This window comes from Oryza glaberrima, chromosome 11 (genome assembly GCF_000147395.1).
Source record: "Oryza glaberrima chromosome 11, OglaRS2, whole genome shotgun sequence".
Lineage (NCBI taxonomy): Eukaryota > Viridiplantae > Streptophyta > Magnoliopsida > Poales > Poaceae > Oryza > Oryza glaberrima.
Window position 1 is genome coordinate 7,323,455 of NC_068336.1, and position 21,337 is coordinate 7,344,791.

The 21,337-nt window shown below is 41.7% G+C and overlaps 3 protein-coding genes across 3 annotated transcripts; all 3 read right to left on the reverse strand.

Moving 5' to 3' along the window:
- Nucleotides 1-3,060: 3,060 nt before the first annotated feature.
- On the reverse strand, nt 3,061-4,756 carry LOC127755365 (protein ENHANCED PSEUDOMONAS SUSCEPTIBILITY 1-like). Its single transcript, XM_052281023.1, has one exon. It carries the CDS (start codon nt 4,729-4,731, stop codon nt 3,295-3,297), a length of 1,437 nt encoding a protein of 478 aa, XP_052136983.1. The 5' UTR covers nt 4,732-4,756; the 3' UTR covers nt 3,061-3,294.
- A 3,103-nt stretch (nt 4,757-7,859) lies between these two features.
- On the reverse strand, nt 7,860-8,480 carry LOC127755374 (21.9 kDa heat shock protein). Its single transcript, XM_052281030.1, has one exon. It carries the CDS (start codon nt 8,478-8,480, stop codon nt 7,860-7,862), a length of 621 nt encoding a protein of 206 aa, XP_052136990.1.
- A 1,904-nt stretch (nt 8,481-10,384) lies between these two features.
- On the reverse strand, nt 10,385-19,845 carry LOC127754450 (protein STICHEL-like). The gene is made up of 7 exons (XM_052279988.1): nt 19,648-19,845; nt 15,772-17,799; nt 14,806-15,025; nt 13,087-13,650; nt 11,573-12,296; nt 11,066-11,141; nt 10,385-10,974 (listed from the first exon to the last, which is right to left on the reverse strand). The coding sequence occupies exons 2-7, from the start codon at nt 17,725-17,727 to the stop codon at nt 10,942-10,944; spliced, it is 3,573 nt and encodes a 1,190-aa protein (XP_052135948.1). The 5' UTR covers nt 17,728-17,799; nt 19,648-19,845; the 3' UTR covers nt 10,385-10,941.
- Nucleotides 19,846-21,337: the final 1,492 nt, after the last annotated feature.

The following is a 21,337-nucleotide window of genomic DNA, read 5'->3' on the forward strand; positions in this document are numbered from 1 at the left end:
TTTAAAAACATTCAACACAAATTTGAAAACTTTCATCTCAAAACTTAAAAACTTTCATCTCAAATCTTTAAAACTTTCAACTATTTAAGCCAAGATTTGAAAACTTTCAACTTAAAATTTGAAAACTTTCAACTCAGATTTGAAAACTTTCATCTCATATTCAAAAACGTTCAACTCAAATTTGAAAACTTTCATCCCAAATCTTAAAAACTTTCAACAAAAATTAAAGATGAAAGATTCAATTTCTAAAATTAAAAAAAAATCACGGAAAAAAAATCAGCGAAAAACGTTTCACGGCCTCCTTGCGGTGGAAAAAAGGAAACGAGAAAAAAGAAAAAAAAAGGAAGAAAAGAGCCGCGTGAGGGGCGTGGGCCGCATGGGCCATAAACGCGCGCCAGTTGCACTAATTAGCGCATACGCGCTAATTAGCCATTGCGCATGGTGTCCCCCTCAACGCTGAGAAGATGGAGTAGCGGTGATTGTTGGGGTTAGCCTAGGGCTAGTTACCCTAGCTATTACTCGTTTTCTAGGGGCTGTTTGGTTGAGTGCCAATCTTTACTAAAGTTGTGGCAATCACCAATTAAGCCTAGTGTTTGGTTTATGCCATAAGTGAGTTATGCCACAATATTTTAGCAAGCTGGTCCCCTTGTCATTGAGTGACTTTTTTACCATAACTTGCCACAATCATACCAACAAATTCTTAGCCATACAAATATGCCACACTTTACTAAATATTTTATGGTAAACTTATGGCCTGATATCCTCTTTGTTGGCACGCACACGCAGACAGTCGTATGTCGCACCAGCTATAGATGGCCAAAGGACCTGCCCGACACGGCCCGGCCCAGGCACGGTTGGGCACGGCCCAGCAGCCATCGGGCCGGCACGGCCCGACCCGATAGGCACTTCATGCCGGGCCGTGCCGGCCCATGGGCTGCACCTCCCGCCCAGGCACGACCCACCAGCTGTCGGGCCGTGCCGTGCCAACCCGAAGGCATGGGTGGCCCATCGGGCCTTTTATAAAAGAAGTCTATTTTTCGTCCCTCCACTTTGGGCTATTTCATATGTATAGCTAAAATAAGTCTATTTTCCATCCCTCCTCTTTGGGCTGACATATGTATAGCTAAAATAAGTCTATTTTCCATCCCTCCTCTTCGGCTGACATATATATAAAGTCTATTTTAGGTCCCTATTCTTTCATCCATAGCATATAATATGTCTAGTTTTACTCCCATATTTTTTTTTGTGTATCGGGCCTAGCTGCCAGCCCATCGTGCCGGGCCGGCCCAACGTGCCGGTGGAGGGGCCCAGGCACGGCCCGGTGGTCGGGCCGGGCCGGCACGGGCCCGACCTCCGTCGGGCCGTGTCATGCTTGAGCCGGGCTAAAATGCCGTGCCATGGGCTGGGCCGTCAGGCCTCGGGCCTTTTGCCCATCTATAGCACCAGCTGCAGGGGAGAGGCTACCACCTCCTGTCGCCTTCGCAGCTGTAGAGGGCACGCTAGCTTACCTGCAGCGGATGCTAGCAGGGAGTGTGTGCTGTGTTTAGAGGACTACGAGGCGGCTGAGCAGGTGACGGTGCTCTCGTGCGGTCACTTTTTCACCGTCACTGTGTGCTAGCATGTGGGTTATTAGGAAACACCACGTCAGAAACAAATTTGAAAATATACTATTTTTTTATAAAAATATTCGGGATGCAATTATTTTGACAGAAATATACGTCCGATCTCGCATGATCATTGTACGAAAATGACACAGGTATGATGATGCAGGCGGTGTCACGGATGGAAAGAGCAAGACCGAACGATTTCGCTAAAGGAAAGAACAAGACCGAAACAATGTCGCATAGAGAAACAGCGATACCGGCTGTCTTGTCCAATAGTGTCGTTTAACTAGTGATTAATTACCATAATTAGTGAGTAATTAATGATAATTAAAGATTAATTAGAGCGAGTACAATAATCCACCATGGACTGACGATAGGAATGCCACATCAACTATTGTGATTAGCTGGAGGAGAGAGGGGGAGAGAGAACGTGAGCCGACGACAAATCTATCGCTGAGCTGCACACATTTATCGAGATAAGAAGCATTGATGATGGATAGCTAGCCAATCAAGAGAGAGAGAGAAGATTACGAGAGAGAGAGAGGTAGATTATTCTAATGCAAAGTGAAACGGATGGGCCCCAGCAGTATAGCTAGCTATTGTATACAAAGACTATACTGATAACTTTGATGAGTTGGAAAAAAATTGGAGCTCGCTGCTTACTCTATTATTAACCTTGCTCTTAATTACTAATCAATGTGATTAAACATTAATCATTGGCGTGCGGTCTCGTACATTGGTTGTGCGACACCGTACGCTCTCGCGGCTCACCAATACAAAACCGTGGTGCATCGTCACCCCACATCATTCTCGCACAATGGATCAGGGATACCGCATCGCTTTTGCACTTTCATCTAGTGACGACGGTATATGTTTGCCAAAAAAATTGTATCCCGAATATTTATAAGAAAAAAATAAATAAATAATATATTTTTAAATTTAATTCCCACCACGCATGCCATTGTGTGGGTTTATAGGTTGGGAGGTCTAGCTGGTTGTCTAGACATTGCAGGGAGTGTGTATAATGTATACAATCAATGCAATCTAGCATTCTTTGATATAGGGATAATTTTACAACCACCTATAATGTTATAGAGCTTGAAAAAAGAAGCAAATTATTAATAAGAGATAACATTTTAATATAAGGAGTTTCATGTAATCAAATGGAGAGGGCATCTCTAGTAGATATTGGCGTATGTTGTGCTTACACGACTGATATTACAATACTATTGAACTATAACTTTTTTGAAAACTAAAAGATGAATTGTGATGAAAAGAAAGTAGTGAGGATCATAGTATATGAAGATTAAGATTAAAATTAAGTGTTTCACGTATTGAGTTTTAATTATTACAAACTTAAAAAATGGATTAATCTGATATTTTAGATCAACTTTCATATAGAAAGTTTTCGTACAAACGCATCATTTAACAGTTTGAAAAGCGTGTCACGATTATCTAAAATTTAATCTTCCCCTTACACAGAAGAAACGAACAGGCCGTGTTCTAAACATAAAAAAACATCATTTTATACGCACTAGCGCCTCATGGCCGTCCATGTTGGATGGCTCTGGCCAGGAAATTATAAATTTCAATATGATTCACTTTGTTTATTGATTTTGGATTACTAAGCAAGCAAGCAAACACTTGTTGACGAGCATCGACCGATCGACGGTTGACCTAAGTCAAGGCTTCAAGCTTTTGTTGACGAGCACGCACGCAGCACGTGGTCCGGCGTGACGGCGGCCCAGAACTCGCCGTCGAGCTCCAGCGCCGCCATGTGCTCCGGCGCCAGCACCACCTCCGCGTCGACGCCGCCTCCGCCGTCCCGCGCCGGGTACAGCGACGCCTTCCCGTCGGACTTGTTCGCCTTCCCGCTCCGCGCCGCCACCGCCTTCCCCCACCCGAAGTCGCACCCGTACATGTCGAACCGCGGCGAGCTCCCCACCATCACCCCCGACGCGTCGAAGCACCTCGCCGTGTACACCGTCGGCCTCGCCCCCCACGCCGCCACGCGCGCCCGGATGCCCGCGTCCGTGTGCGCCGCCACGGCGCGCCCCACCGCCGCCGCCGCCCACCCGTGCCCGCGCTCCTGCACGAGCTCCGACGCGCGCACCGGCGACGCCTCCGTGCCGATGGCGTACACGCTGTTCCCGAAGTACTCCCTCGGCAGCGGCGGGCGGAGGCGCCCGCGGTTGTTGATGGCCACGCGGCACACCGTCTCCTGGTCCGGCGACGAACACCTGGCGCGCGTGATGCACCGCCATAGCAGCGAGGTTAGCGCCTGGAACTTGGTGATGGCCGCCGCGCCCGCCGTGTCCCCGGCGTCCAGGAGCTCCTGGCGCGCGCGCTCCTTGAGCGCCGCCAGGGACTCCGGTGAGAAGTGGACCATCCGCTCGCGCAGCGGCGGCGTGTCGAGCCGCTCGATCAGCTCGGACACGTCGGCGTACGGCAGCACGACGGTGGCGTCGTCGTCCTCCTCGGGCGACCACCGCTTGAGCAACGGTGGTGGGCGCGACGTCGGCTGCGGCGCCGCCGCCGTCGTGAGCCTGGCGCGCGCTATCTCGGCCCACGCATTGACCATGTCCCAGAACGCCGTGCCGTCGGAGAGCGCGTGGTTGTAGGCGAAGCCGACGAACACCCCGTCGTCGAGCTCGGTGACCTGGACGACGAAGAGCGGGAGGTGGTGGCCGTCGTAGTTGACGGCGTCCCGGAGCGGGAAGAAGGAGTGGACAAGACCGCACGGGACGTCGGCGTCGGGAGGGACGACGTCGGCGACCGAGACGCCGCCGGCGACGGCGTGGACGATCTCGACGCCCTGTCCATCACAATCGATGGAGACGGAGCAGCCGCCGCCGCCGGGGCGCTTCTCGGTGACGAAGCGGCCGGCGACGGGGTAGTAGGCGCGGAGCGTGGCGGCGAGGGCGGCGGCGAGGTGTTCGACGACGTGGGCGGTGGTGGAGAGCAGCGCGGAGGAGGAGGAATGCGGCGGCGCGAAGAGGAGGCCCTTCTGGATGTAGTTGGCGGAGAGCATGGCGACGTCCCACGAGGTGAGCGGGATGCGCTCCCGCGGCCGAGGCGGTGGCTTCACCGTGCGCGTCGACACCACGCGCACCGGCGACGACGCCATCCTGAGATATATGTGTGGAGTACTGGAGGAGTATATGTGTGTTAATGAGAGTTAAGTTAGTGTGCATCCAAATATATATAGGGCAAACTAAGTTAGCACTCTCTCCATTTCAGGTTATAACATATTTTAACTTTGGTTAAAATTTAACTGTTTTAAGTTTAACTAAGTTTATAGACAAATATAGTAATATTTATAATATTAAATTAGTTTTATCAAATCAATAATTGAATAATACCTATGTCCCATATTACTTGTCGCTTTAAGTTTTTGTTTGTTATATTTGATCATTCGTCTTATTCAAAAATATTTAGAATTATTATTTATTTTATTTATGAATTGTTTTATTATCAAATATACTTTTAAGTATAACTTATCTTTTTTTATATTTGCACTAATTTTTCAGATAAAACGAATGGTCAAACGTTAAAGAAAAAGTCAAAGCAACAAGTAATATGGGACGGATGCAATATATATTTTCATAATAAATTTGTCTTGGATTAAAAATATTCCTACTTTTTTTTTACAAACTTGGTCAAACTTGAAGCAGTTTGACTTTGACCAAAGTCAAAACGTCTTATAACCTGAAATGGAGGGAGTACTTTACTACTAGGTCTGATGAGTAACTTAGGTTTATTCCAATTGCTAAGGATTTATTATTAGCGACAGAATAATATAAGATATGGGTTGGTGGCCCAAAAATTGATCCAGTCCAGTCAAAAAAGATAGTCAAAATAAATTTACATGCTCCAACTGCTAAGGATTTATTATTACCAAAAGATGAATATAAGATGGGTTGGTGGCCCAAGAATTGATCAACTTCACTCAAAAATAGATATAAATAAATTCAAATGCTCCAATTGCTAAGGATTTATTATTACCAAAAGAAGAATATAAGATGGGTTGGTTGCCCCGAGATCCAATTATCCAAAAAAGAAATAAATAAATTCAAATACTCCAATTGATAAGAAATTATTATTTTCCACTAACACCGGAAGCTTTAATCTTGCTACTACATTTTACAAGCTGTACGTTGAGTCTGACATGTGCCGGCCTACCTACAGTTACCCATACTACCTCCATCCGATAAAAAACCAATCTAATACTAGAATGTGTCACATACATCTGTTCAGATTCGTTGTACTAGAATGTATCACATCCAGTTCTAGATTTGTTTTTTTGAATGGAGGGAGTATGAGCAATTCTGAAATACTGGTTCGACATATCTTTAAATCACTACAGCCATCTCGCAATCACCCCTACGAACAACTTGGAAAGACTGGACCAACATATCTTTAATTCACCACGGACGTCTCGCAATAGACAGGTACGTTGCCTACTACTGAAAAAATAATTAGCCGTAAATACGAGCATCTATGTCATATCTAGGACTTAAACCTAGAGCAACGCTCACTTCGCACCTTACCAGGTATTCTGAAAATAATATGGTCATAATTATGAATTGGCACACACAAATTAACACAAAAGAAGATGAAGTGAATATGCGAAGAAATACTTATTATACGATGAATGAACTTCCCTTTCAAACTTGGCATGGCCAAGTTTGATGGAAGGGAAAGTGCCTGGAGCCTGCCTGCACTGCCTTTCCTTCCATATTCTCCTGCTACCCATTAAAATACTTGCTTAGTTGTAGAAACATGTAAAAAGAGAGAAAAACATCAAATTTACTTGCTATCTTTGACCCCAGTCTGATGCAGAAGATTACCGACGCCACGGACTCAATCAACGCTTCTAAATTATAGGCAGAACAAAAAATAACTAATTGATGCCCTACATTGATGTAGAATATGCTTAGATAATTGTATGTTAAATATTATAGAAATGATGAATGTGTAGATGTTAATATATTATGAAAATAATGTGAGGATGATAATTTGACACTTATATGTTGAGTTTTATAATATACTACATACATCTCAATACTACCCACATTCCTCCTGGCCAACCACGAGTAGATCGTGGCTCAAGAGCGACACCTAACTATCTATAAGCTCTCAACCTCCAAGAGTAAAAAGAAGCATGGTTCTCTTGGGATGAAGCAAGTAGGAATACTCAACAAATCTTCACGAAGTCAACAAAGTGGGACTCAAAGCAACAAACCAAGGGCATGAAGTATTCAATGAGAGCAGCAACCTTGATTTGGAGGGGAAGAGGCTATTTATAGCCACAATCTCAAATCTGTTTGTTGAGGGCAAATATCCCTTTTTTCGGAAATTTTCGAAATAGATTTTCGGGAACTTCCAAAAAAAACACCAGAGAGCATTATTGCTAGTTAACCATTTTCAGATTTCTTTTTGAAAATTACTTTCAGAAAATTTTGAAATCACCGGAGAAGAAAAATGCATTTTCAAAATCATCCAAGAAAGACCAGTACCGATTTTCTCAAGTTCAACTCAGTTCGGAAATTTCCTAAGGCAATTTTAGAAACTTCTAAAACTACCGATACTATTTTCGCGCAAACACACCTTTTCGAAAATTTTCAAAGCATTTTGGATACTTCCAGAAAAATACTAGTACCGTTCTTCGAAAGCAAATATGTTTTGGAAATTTTCGAAACTCATTTTTAGAAAATATTGAAATAAACCGGTATACAAAATAAAGAATAAAGAATGAGAACCACTTCAATAAAGATTTTGAGAACTTATTTTGTTCCTAGACATCAAAACAACATCATAGTCCTGTTTTCCTAATGACTTAATTAATCAAATGAAAGTTTACATTTTGCAACATGAACAGATTATGCCTTGAACATCACTTCACGAAGAAGTGGCATTCCTTCGCTTACTCTCAAACTTAGTCTCAAATAAATTGTTAGTTCTCATAATCGTATTAGCATTAATAACCTAAATAATTAGAGAGCTATATACACTTTTAAATTTAAAAATATCCAATACAAAGGGCGTATGGTTTGGAGTGTCGGATGTTTGGATTCAAAGTTACTTCGAACTTTACCCTTTAAAAAAAACAGAGAACTTCGAACTTTACCCTTAAAAAAAAAAAGAGAACTTTTAGGGCAATTAGGGAAAACATTTTCTCACATGCATAAAATAATCTTCATTATGATAATAGTATTACACATAGGTGTCGCCGATCACTATTCACTGACATCCTCACATCTCGGCCTTGGACGCCTTCACCACCTCCGCCTCCATGTCGCCGGCGCCGGCGCCGTCGATGGCGACGACGCGCGGCTCCCGCCCGCGGTGGCCGGGCACCTTGGGCACGGTGACGGTGAGCACGCCGTCGTCGAGCCTCGCCGCGACGCGCCCCACGTCGGCGCCGGGCGGCATCCTGAACCGCCTCCAGAACCTCCCCGCCGCGCGCTCGGCGCGGTGCCACCGCACGCCGTCGCGCTCCCCCTCCTCCTCCTCGGCGGCGCCGGCGCGACGCCGCTCGCCGGACACCCGGAGCACGCGGCTGGCCTCGTCCACCTCCACGCGCACGTCGCCGCGCCGCACCCCGGGCACGTCCACCGTCACCACGTGCGCCTCCGGCGTCTCCTTCCAGTCGCACCTCGCCAGCGCCACGGCCGCCGGCTCGCCGGCGGCGGCGGCGGCGGCGACACCTCCCGCCGGCCTCAGCGGCGACTGCTCCAGAACCCGGAACGGGTCGTCGAGCATGTAGCCGTAGCCGTACGGCACCAGCGCGGCGGCCGGCGGCGCCATCATCACCACCATGGCCGCCACCGCCGCAACCATTCCAAGAACCTTCCGTTCCGCCACCGCCGCCATTGCTGTCTATGCTCCAACAATGTCTACGTCTTTGCTGTTTCTGCTTGTTTCTTGGGAGAAGGCAGCGTTCGCGTTCACGAGGGTTTTATACGCGGTGGCGCCATGGATGGCGAGGAGAGAGGTCGAGATGGGTCGAGATGGAGGTGGAGTAGGTTCTTCTAGGAGCTTCTCTTGTGATGGAGGATGGAGCGCCATTGGAGGAGTTGCGAGGTTTCGGGAGAGGTCTGGAAATGCAACTAGGATGGGTTGCGCCAGGATGGTTAGTTGGGCCCAATGTAGGCCCAACAGATGGCTTGATCGGTTGATCCGGGTTGGAGTAAATAATACTCCCTCCGTTTGATTTTTAAGTAAAACTACAAAAAATTACTCGTACGTTGCAACGGATGTAGTCTATTTTAATCTTATTATTATTATATGGTTTAGTTAAGATAAAATTCATTGTGGGAGTTCGCTTGGATATATATATTTAGAAAATCATGATCTGCAGTTAGGAGTCTGACGTCTCAAGTTAGCATGCGAGTTTTTTTAAACAGATTTCTTATATGATTCATTCTGTATTAACAAAAGTGAACAATCTTAAAAACCGACTCAAATACGGATGTGTATTTCCAAAAGCAAACGAACTTAAAAACCGACTCATACACGGATGACGTACCACAATACCGGTAAAAACATTTTCAATTTTTTATAATAGTAGAGATTTAGAAAAAGCTTTAGCAACACCTAAAATATAAAATTAGTTTTATTAAATCTAACATTAGATATATGTTGAATTTTTTTTTGCAGGGAACGTTGAAAATATTAATATATCTTTCTATTAACTAGGAAAAAAATTAAACAACTTATTATAATATGAACCAGAAAGATTCAAAGTTTGGGTTGAGTTTTCGCGCCATCATTTCGTGTGCTTCTCCGTTTTGATTTACTGTTGGCTCCTTTGGATAGCCAGAGAATTCTTTTTTAGAATCTCGCTAGCAATTGTGCTGTTCTTTTTTTCTGCGGAAAATGTACGTGTAAAATTAAGATTCGGGGAGATTTAAAATTCCTTTTACACCTCTCAAACTCTCAATGTATTGAATGTGGAAGGGAGCACATGAAACAGATCAAAGAGAAAGGGCTCCTTCGTAGCGCAGGAATTTTAGAAAGATTTTGATAGGAATTAGCTCGTTTTCTCCTGAATTTCCTTAAAATTTCTCTGTTCCAATGGACGGCTGAGTGCGAAAAGTACTTGGTTCTAATGGTGAGAAGTGTTCAGTCGTAGAATTCAGGGTACAAATATAATTAATAGACTCTCCTTTGAGTTCATTTTGTTAAGAGTAAACGTTCAATTATAAGATTAGAATCTCACGAAAGCAATAAACGCTTAATTAGAATGTGATGATTTGACCATTTCTGCTGCATGCATTCCTCGAAATTGCCTAATTCGTACTCCCTCCGTTCCAAAATGTAGCTATTTCTAGCACAGTGTCTTGTCCCAAAATGAAGCTATTTCTTCACCTACCTCCTCCTCTGAACCAATCACAACCATTCTTCTTCACCTACTTTCTCTTTTCAACCAATCACACACTTCCTCCAATCATTCTCACCTACTTTCTTAATATCCATGCCAACCTCAAAAATAGCTTCATTTTGGAACGGAGGAAGTACTAGTATATGTCAGCAGTTACGAAACTATGGATATATATGATCATAACGACATGCATACAAACCCAATGATATTACTTTGAATCTGAAGTGTATGGAATGTAGATGCCTCATGGAAACTGAACGGACTACAGAGACACAGGATAATGTTAGGAAGCAGACAACAAAAAGAAAAATGGAATTCACCAATGGAAAAAGTATGATGAAAAATGAAATAACAATGAGAAATCTAGATACTTGCAGAGACGCTACCAGTTCTTGTACATCATCACAGCTTGATGGCACATTAACAAGTTAACATTCTGTTTTTAACAAAAAGGGAGAAAAAGTTGGTGTGATGACCAAAGTAAGAAATATACCAAAATGTTGTCACATACAATAAAACAACTATCATCAAAGGACGCGTGAAAAACAAGAAAAATTAATCATAAATCAAGGCTATCCTAGCTGTGCCGAGCGCCTCACCTCTTCAGATAGACAAGGGGATTTCACATCAAAATGTCTGTACAAGAAGCATAAATTGGTCATGAACTCAATAAAGTGTCATGTTCACATTTGAAGTCACACCCGCATTTTTGCTGAACAACCAACTTTTGACCACCCTCTACAAGTTCATAAATTGGATAGGCTGAGACGTGCACCACGGCAGGCCATCAAACTCGCGAAATTTTGGGATGTGAGCTCGACTGCGAGGTAAACATGAGTAGCGCGTCTTAAATCGTCTTTGCACGAATGATTTGAGTAGTGTTTGCAGTGGACAAGCTTTTTTCTGCATTTGAAACCACAATACTCATTTTATCATCACCAAATTGTCAGATTAAGATGACTTCAAACGAGTTTGCCCTTTTGCCTGAAAATACATAGTGTGATCAAAAGAGAAGTTGTGAGGTGAGACAATCAAAACAAACTTCTATACGGAAGTTACCAAATTATAGTATTACCTTTCTTCTTTTTGATTTTTCAGTTTTCCAGCAGGGGAACAGACCATGACAGCCAGGTGCTCCGGGCTCAGAGACCCTGCAAATCACATATAGGTACCCTAAGCTCAGGCAGATCAATAGTAAGCATAACAAGTTGAAAGAAAAACATTTCCTATTGAGCAATGAACTCAGTGTCCTACACAGGGAATTTGGTCAAAAACTTGAAATATTTCTGAACCACCAAATGGAGAAGAATATTCCAAATCCAAAGGTAGCCTAAAAATCTCTACTCCAAAACTACTAGTGTATCAGAAATTCAGAATTGACCAATATGACAGGGAACCAAAGTAGCTTCCATGTCAATATCCACTTTCTACACTGTTCCAAATAATGAGTCTAAAAAATCAAAGCTTGGTTCGCTTACTAACATTTGCATGTTGTATGAAGCTAGGTTTGCTCTATAAAGATTGCATGCGATTGTTTATTATGTAGAAGGAAACCATAGAACTAAGATGGTCTGTTACTTACACACTCTCATTGTCACAGTTTGCCAAGTGGTTATTGCTATGCAAGAGGCTTGGTGAAATGGCATATCCATTTTCCATTTGTCCATTCTGGCGGAGACCATGGCTGCCAATATTTAAGGATTTTAATCCATTGCTCAGTTCCTTGTCGACTTGCCTTGAGGGAAAAACAGTGTCCGTTTCGGGCATCCTGTGGTACTGTTCACCGCTAATTCGTGGCACAACTTGATTTCTCTCAGGTCTCATTTGATTCAAAATCCCAGGTGCATGTTTTTCAACAGCCTGAAGCCATGCACTTTCTAACCTTTGCTCCTCAACAGTCACGGCTTTCGCTTGTTCAACAGAGACTTCTTTCCCTCTAGTTCTATGCATTCCTGTGTTCCCTTCAGTGGTGCATGACTGCAAACCTCCACTAGCAGCTGAAGCACAGCTGAATTTCTCCAGTTTTTTCTCGATCTCTTCAGAATAATTTAAATTTCTTGATGGGTTTCGAATTCCCTTTAGTCGATCACTGTTTGTTGAGCAACTCAACGCATCAAACTCATCTCTTTCGTCCAAGTCCTCCTCACGTTTTAGTCCTCCAGCAAGAAGCTCTGGCATTAAACCGATCCTGACTTCTACATTGCATCTCAGTACAGTCTCCATAGAATTTCTGATGCTGCTCGTGAATCTTTGAGCTCGAGACTTTATATCACTGCCCTCAAATGCTATGAAAGCAATATAATATCCTGAAAATAAAGTTTACAAAAAAAAATGTTGGGCATGCTAGCAGCTCAAATTTAGATTAGTGAAACATTAGGAAATTGTATAGAAGGGAAAGAAATTCATAAAGGCCCTGTTCTTTTCTCCAACAAAAGTTGGATTAAATTTTGGATATTCGTGGCACGCTTTTTAAACCGCTAAACGGTGCGTTTCATGCGAAAACTTTCTATATGAAAGTTGTTCTAAAATATAAGATTAATCCATTTTTTAAATTTGTAATAATTAAAACTCAATTAATCACACGTTATTACCACCTCGTTTTGCGTGAAACACTTTATCTTCATCTTCAGAAGATTCAAACACTACCAAAGTTTCTCAGAACTTCGCTTAAACATGCATATGAGGCTCTATTGTACTATATGCATCTGATTAATCATATTAACATGATAACATTAGAACAGAATTCAAATATGAGCTTTCACCTAATCTGCAGGCACTAAATCGACCAACTACAGTTAATAAAAAGTTAATGACACGTTCTGTTTGAGGCAAGCAATAAACTATGCCTTCATTATACCTTCATGAAACGTTTGTACACCATCCTGGAATGCAAAATGCAAAGCATCCAACTACTATCACACTAGCATTTAATCAATACTCAATTTTAGACCGATTCAGTGGAGGCGGTAGAGCTATACAGCAGCTCTAGCCCTAGTCCAGAAGGTAGGTCCTAAAGCTCGGCAAACTTGTGAAACAAACTAGTGAAAGCACAAAAAATGGTGCAAGAACAAGAGAGCATTCATAGTACAGGTTTACCTCCATAGTCTTTGACAGATGCTAGCTTCCCATGATCACAGAGTAACTGCTTCAATGTCTTGGAGTGACAATTATCTATGCATTTTCTCCAAATTCGGGCAAGATTATCTGAGCTTACGTTAGTCATAGGCCTAAGCTCAGAAGAATTACTTCTTTGAGCAGAATCTTGTAAAACTCTATCAACAGACCTACATTCTCCATGCTTTAAGTTGTCGTTGGCCCTCATTCTGGAAGACACTGAAACAACACCCTGAGGACTGGAGTGCCCACTGGCTGTTCTGAGGTCCAGTGTTTTCCTTGAACCACGTAAAGTGAATAGAGGATGAGCTGTAGTCCTGCTAGCAGAGGATTCTCTCACTGCATCCATCACAATCTCACTGGTTGCTTTAGCACTTTGTTTACTGCTGCTTCTTGACTGGATCATTTCTGAATTATGACCAGAACCAAGCTGGAGTAGTGCTGCAGTGAACCATGTAGAACGCTCACTTGAAAGCCTTATCTGCTTCTCAGCATCAGAAAGAATCTTCAAAGCTTGTTGTAATCGTTCCAACTCGGCATCAGTAACTACATAAAACAAAATTGTGTTTGAGAACTTCATGTAGATAGCACTACATGGCTGTCTTGCATGTAGCTTGTATTACAAAGAGGTCATGAGACACCCACTAACCCTAGGCTAAGGAGAAATACCAAAAAATACCCTTTAACAATAGCAGTAACAACAAGTAGGGCATTACAGATACAGTGGCAGACAAACAGCAATTCCAAGCAAGAAAGATAACAAGGTGTGCCGGTATACACTATGTAGTATGTACTATTGATCTTCTTTTTTTTTTACACATAGCCTACTGAGTAAGTGATTGTTACATTCATATTTTCAATTGTTCTATGAAAGATCCTTTTTTGGTCCCTAAACTATCGTCGGAGTACAATTTTCACCCTAATGAACTGAACATAAAAATATGAACTTGATGTCCTCTAACTTCTCAACAGGACCAAGTCCAACCTTAATGGTGGTATTCATGGTGATTTTTTCCATGTAAACCCACTGGATGGTGTAGCATCCAAATGGCAGAAATGATGACAAATCCATAAACATGTAAGCAATAATCATGCACCAAGGTACCTTATCCCTGCAAACTGAGTGACATACTGACATGGCCAAAAGCACTTCCAATACCAACATTGGGATTGAAATAGTGGATTTGATCCAGTTTAAAAGTTTGATGATGTAGAGTAAATGGTTTTTTAAGTTAAGGTAAAAGTTACAAAAGTGATAGACTGAGAGTTGAGGGACCTGACATGCCATTTTTCCTTCTTTTTAGTACTGAAGTATTGAACAAAAGTAATTTAAAACTTCCATCGGTAGTAGCACAACAGGAAAAATCGTGATACTAATAAGAATGCATCATGAATTGGCCTCTATAGTAGTATAGTACCTTGAAAACCACAATTTTTTTGTGTTATTCAACACCTTTGACTGGGAGCATAAGAATCACAAGCACAAAACAGTCACAGTGTCACACCATAATAAATGAGAACAAACTTCAAAAACTACATTCCACGTTACAAATATGAAGAAAGAGCATAAAACAGTTTAATCTAGCTAATCAAAATGATATAATATTGATATTCTGTGGAAAAAATTATGCATGGATAAGCAATAATTCAATAAAACAGCATAACTTGATAGTATTGCACTAGTAAATTGGAAATACTCACTGTTTCGACCACCAATTCCTTCTCCACCACAAGTAGGGTCAGCTAACCTATAAGTCCCAGCAATGATGTCCATTATGAGCCCAGCTAATTGAGACATTAATGCCATCGGATCAACACCAGAATCCATCAGTTCTCTGGACCTTTTCACTGTTTCAGCAGTGTCTGCTGACATGGCTATCTCTAAAAGATCAAGTAATTTCTCCTCGGACACAACCCCAACCTGAAATTTATTCAAAACATTGTAACTAATTTGGATAGTGAATTCATATTATATAACAAAGATAGGTTCAATTCATTCATGCGGGATTCCAATAACAGATCAATAAGTACAATTAAATTAAAAAGCAACTAGCTGATGGATTGCCTATTTGATTGGATTGTGCTTACAGGCTCTAAATTTGCTATGGAGAATCCTTGGACTCTGCTAACTATGACAGTACACATCCCAGAGAACTTAAGCCAACTGTTGAAGGTATGATTACTCTCTCTGTTGTTGAACAACACACACAGTCTCCTATATAAATGTTTGATCATTTCCTTTCCTAATCATATCCATAAAAAAATATCAAAATATAACATGAAAGTATTTTCTCATATCATATCAACTCTTAATGTTTTTTGCATATATCTGTGAGTTAAGATTTCAAGGTTTGAATGAACCCAAGTCTTTTTTTAACCAAATACTCGCATTCTAAACTGATAGGGAGTATATGTTAATTTCTTTGCACTGCTTTGATTAAACAAGACATTCAACTTAGCTTAATTTTATTCAGCTTCATCGATCATGTTATCAGGGTCTCTTCCCTGTTGGTTAAACTAGAACACAATAAACATATTCAATACATACAAGCTCCATTTGGATATGTGCAAATCGCGACGAAATCCTTAAAGAAGCAAGCACAACTTCAAATAAAATAGCAGAAATGATAATTCAAAAGATAGCCAATAATCTGAGCAGTAACTCACCAGATCATTTACGAGTGAAGGTGTAATCTTTTTCCCAAGCAAACTCAACTGATCTAACATAGTCTCTGCATCTCTTAGTGATCCATCTGAATTTAGTGCTATCAAATCTAAAGCAGCCAATTCAACATCAAGATTTTCCTTCACAGCAATTTTCCTCAGCCGACATACTATGTCAATGTCCTTGATCTTGGAAAACATGTATTTCTGACAACGTGATATGACAGCACGAGGAAGGTTTTCTGGGTCTATTGTTATAAATATAAACACAACACGAGGTAATGGTTCATCAAGAAATTTCATAAATGCTGACCACACTTTAGAAGATACCATATGGCATTCATCTACTACAAAGACCTTGTATCGTGAAGAAGTTGCAGATGCTGGTATATTTTCAATCAAGTGCCTAATTCTATTTATACTTTTTCTATTGCTAGCATCAACTTCAATTAGATTAATTCCATTTCCAGTGAAAAAGTCCGTACACTCCATACAAGCCCCACAGGGCTTGTTCTCCCCAATAGCAACACAACTTAAAGCTGCTGAAAATATCCTTGCTGCAGATGTTTTTCCTGTCCCACGAGGACCATGAAATAAATATGCTGGGGCTATTCTTTCTCTTATGATGGCATTATTAAGTGATTGTACTACAAAACTCTGACCAACAAGTTCATTAAATGACCTTGGTCGGTATTTCTGGCTCAAGCTTCTCTGGTCCGAAACTGCATGATCAGCTCCACTCATAGGCAGTGCAATCCCATCCTGACTTTTACAGCTTGACCACCTTCGGCCATCCAATCTGCTCAAAGCTTCCAAATCTAATTCTCCAAAGATGGTCGAAACTTCATCACTTGCTGAATCAAATGATGAATAAGCAAAATGACAACTATCATCTAAGAGTGGCGTGCCTTGGGAAGACTTCGTAAGATATGCACATTTACTGGAGCCAGATGATCTCTTCCTTCTGTGCATTGTCTGACCCCCACACAACAGGTTGCTCCCTTTTCTTCTGAGTGTATCAGAGAGCGAAGGAGAAAAACTTCTTTCAGATCCTTTATGTTTATTCCTCTTTGACCAATTACAAGGAATACCGCACCTTTGACTTCTCAATAATTCAGGTTGGTTTAGCCCATCTTCATCTAGTGAAGCAGCAGTTGTTCCATCCCAAGAACCAACCGTGCTGGGATTCCTCCCTCTGTACCTGTAATAAGAACTAGTGGAGACTGGAGTGCAAGAAAACGAAGATCCTTCTCTTCTTGGTACTTTCAAAAACTTAGAGGGGTTCGATGAGCTGAGACACCCAGATGCAGCAAAGAGGGGTGATGTAGAATGAGAAAAGTAGCCCCCCTTCTGAAGCAATTCATGATTCTCTGAGTTATAATTATCAGTGTCTTCAGATTGCTCCCCAGAGTTAACATGGAGATCTAGCAACTTGGAAACTGTTGAATTTCTGATTGCTCCTTTCTTTGAAAGTGAACTCCTCCTCACCCTTCTAACAGTTCTTGTAACAGGAGTGCCTGAATTGGATCCCTGAACACTGTATATGCTGACAGGAACTTCCAGGCCTGTCTCGCTCCTAGAGTCCACACCATTAGAAATGCATGGGCTTTCCAAGCTACAGTCTGCTGAAGCTTGCCTGTCATCATCATCTAACTTTATCCCACTTTCACTGGATTTGTTAGAATGATGCCTCCAATTGTAGAGATAAACCTTTTTCCTTTTCTTTTCACCCTTTGGAGGTGCAGCAGCTGGCTCAATGTGCTTTTGTGATACATTACTGCCAATCTCATTGGGATTAATAACACACGAAGTTGTCATAAATGATTTAGAACTCAAAGGCGATCTCCATGATGAACATGTTTCAGGATCACGCAAGAACCGTGCCTTTCGTAGTGCAGTAAGTTCCTTTTTCAAGTGAAGCTCACTTGGACCAACACACCCCTCAACCATAGTTGCCATAACTTAGGAGCAAGAGAAATAGTGATAATCAAAAGGAAGCACTGTCCAAGTAAAGAAATGTTGTTCTTCAGTCTGCAATAAATCATACCCAATATTGTCAAAGCCTGAAACAACTAAAAGACATATGCAAAGTAAAAATAACCTATCATAAGCATTAAAGCTACCAAACTACCTGAGTAATAATAACACAAACAATTGAAAAATAGATCCATGATGAAATGGGAAGCAAACAACATAAAGGGCATTCTATTGGCGTGGGATAATCTAATAGAATTAGACTATGCAGAGAAAACTAAGCAAGCATTCAATGAATACGCGAATCATAATTCTCATTTTTCTCACAGAGAAAAGATTAATTTTGGCACAGCAATCTTTTCATAAACAATATTTTCATTACAAGTGACTAACAGTCTAACACTAGTGATGTACTGTCCTAGACTCCTAGCACCGCCATAGCCTCCTCCCATATTGCCCCTCCCCCCCTTCCCCATCCCACAGCCTCCTGCTGCTTCTCCGTATGCTGCGACCCTCCCACACTGCATATGAGCACAGCCAGAAAACCAGCATTGTAGGCTTGCATGAGGAGGGACGTGGGAGAAACGGAGGAGGAAGAAGGAACGGACATAATTGTCTTGTTCATCTTGGAGATTTTTTGTTCAAAAAAGAAAAATATATATATGTTTAATTAAGTGGTATGAGTAGAGGAGGGGATTTAGTTTTACCAATTGCCATTTAGAGGACATATCATCAATTTCCATCTAGTGGAAGGCAATGTACTCTTTTCTCAAACAAGAAAAATAGCAGTTATCAATCCCTGTTAAAGGAGAGGAAATCTATGTGGAGGTGGTGGCGTGATGCTAGCGGGGAAACCTCCAGCAGGTGGGAGAGCAAATATCTGGATGAAGATGGTAGCATTTGGAGGAATTCCTGTTGGGTCAAGTCTAGCCAAACTGTTGGTCTAGTCAAACCAGTATAAGTGAATTGAACGCTCATAGTCGATGACAAGAAAACAGGGACCTATAAGTGGTAAATAATCCCAAATTTATCCTTTATTCAAATATCAATATTCATATTCCTTTTCCTTTGCACTGCCTAAATGGAACACCACGTCTTTCAGGTAAGAAGAAAAAAAACACTAACTTACATTTGCACAGGTAGAAAACATGCGGTCATGCACACTTGAACAGATCTCATTAACCATCACTAACTAAAGGACAAACAATGCAATTCACTGAACAAAGCTATTACTAAATAGTTTTCCCATACTTCGCACTAGTTTATGAGAACGTCATCACAAGAGGAAGAGATAGGCCAACCAGTAGCAACATCATTTATCTGACAGGCAGAAACTTGGATCGCCCACGGCAACTTTAATTCAGGGAATTTTCCACCACAAACCACCAGCCTGTCCAAGAACTGAAATGGTGCTCAGGGCCAACCCGTACTTGAGTCAAACTGAAGCTAAACTGTCATGCTCCGCACTGAGCTGACCGTGGAAAGTATTCTGCTTGAGATCAACCAACTAGACCAAGTTTTCCAGCGCGCCGCGTGTGTGGAAGGGGGACCAAAAAGAAAAAAATTCACATTTTTGTACCGGAAACGAATCCAGGAACCCTAGCATCATCATCATCATCCTAGCGTGATCAGGACCGAATTCGCGGAATGGGAGCTCTACCCCCAAATCAAACACAAGCTTCAAATCAAACCACAAGCTTTGCTGTCCGATTCGTACCGAGATGGAGGCATGCAGAAGAAGGGATGGCTCCGCAGATTGGAGAAGAAAACACACAAAGAAGGGGATGGATTCGCCCAGACATTACCAGAGGAACACAACAAATCGGGCCTAGAGCCGCACGAGCAGAGCAAGAAACCGAGAAAGAAAAAAGGTGGCGCCTTTAGGAGCATGCAGCGACTACTAACCTCGAGGAAGTGGAGGAGGAGAGCGGCGTCGCAGTGGCCGTCTCGGCCGCGGTCGCCGGGCTGGATTTGGAGCAATGCGGGTGGCTGGATTTGTGGGGAGATCGCCGCCGCTGCGTCTGGGGACCTCCTCCTCCTCCTCCTCTCCCTTCTTTCCTTTTTTTTACTTTTTCTTTCTTTGGATTCTTTTATGCACACTGTACTACTCCTACACTGGGGAGAGTTTCTTCTGTTTTAAGGCCTTAAGATTCTGAGATCTGGAGAAGGTTTCTATTTATTTTTTTACATATTCTTATAATTTTGGTTTCTTATAATTTTGGTTGAAGATCTGGATTGTTTGGGAGAGCTTCTAGCTATTATATTTTTTTCCTAGAATCTCCAAACAGGTCCTATGTTAGCTACAGTTCCTCTTAGAATCTCTTAGAATCAGATACTCTCCTAAACAGTTTAGATTCTTATTTATATTTTGAGAAACAGTAATTGTATAATATAGAAAAAAAAATAGAAACTAGAAACCAGCTTTTTCATATTCTAAAAACTGGCTACCAACCACGGATCTGTTTGGAAAGCTTAAAATTCTAAGAAGCTACTAATATGTAGCCAGCTTCTAATAATCTGAAATAATTAGGTTTCTTATAGTGTATTTTTAGATTTTGTAACTACAATTTCTTAAAATCTATAAAAAAACAAATTATTCGAGAGAATATTTTATTCTATTAGAAACTGCACATTTCAGAAGCTTTTCAAGTAGACCAGTGGTATGCACTCATGACTCATGTGAGTGCTGTGACTAGGATGAGAGGATGGAATAGTTTAAATGTGTTGAGCTGGACACACATTGGGGCCCATACTTAGGAAATTGAGAGATTTTTGCGGGGCAAAGAAGAACCTTTTTATTTTTCTTTCCAAGTGAGGGACAACCCTTTGGTCCAACATGCCGGCCTTCATTTCAGGCCTTTCTGAAACTAGTTTATCTTCTCTCCCCTGAATTATTAGTATGCCCCAATTATCATGGCATGGTGTACTTGCTTCCCTTAAATAAGAAAGCCAGTGTAATGGGGACATGTTGATGTTTTGATGGGATCATGGGAGAAAAAGGACTTTAGTACTACTTGATGGTATCATTGCAAGCATCTGATCTGAATTTATCTCAAGTTCATACCCCTCCATTCCACGATTTGGTTGAACTCATAATCCTTTTTAATGATGGATCGATAAAATCCTGCCTCTACAACTAACGTGGGTGTATACAGTGAAGAAAAAAAAATAAGACTACTTGGACCTAACACCTTGTAAAGAAGCCAGAAGGCACACACTAACGAAAAAGGTTCAGAAAAAACACAAATCATATGGGGAAGACGAAAGGCTCTGTTCAAATGCGTGTATTGATTGAGCTTTTTTTTATCTTTTATTTTTGATTGAGCTTATTTACCTACATGGAAAATGAGACAGATTATTAATGTATAATTAATTAAGTATTAACTATTATAAACTTAAAAAGATCTATTTGATTTTTTGAACTTATATGTAAAAAACTTTTGCACAAAACGTATTGTTTTAGGGAAGCATGTATGTAGGTAGAGAATAAGGAAGTAGCCATTCTGAGTAGCTCTTTAGAACTCGCCTAAGCTTCAATCTCGTTTCTAAAGTTCCAACCAAATTTAGAAAAAAAAACATGACTTCAATAGCCCAC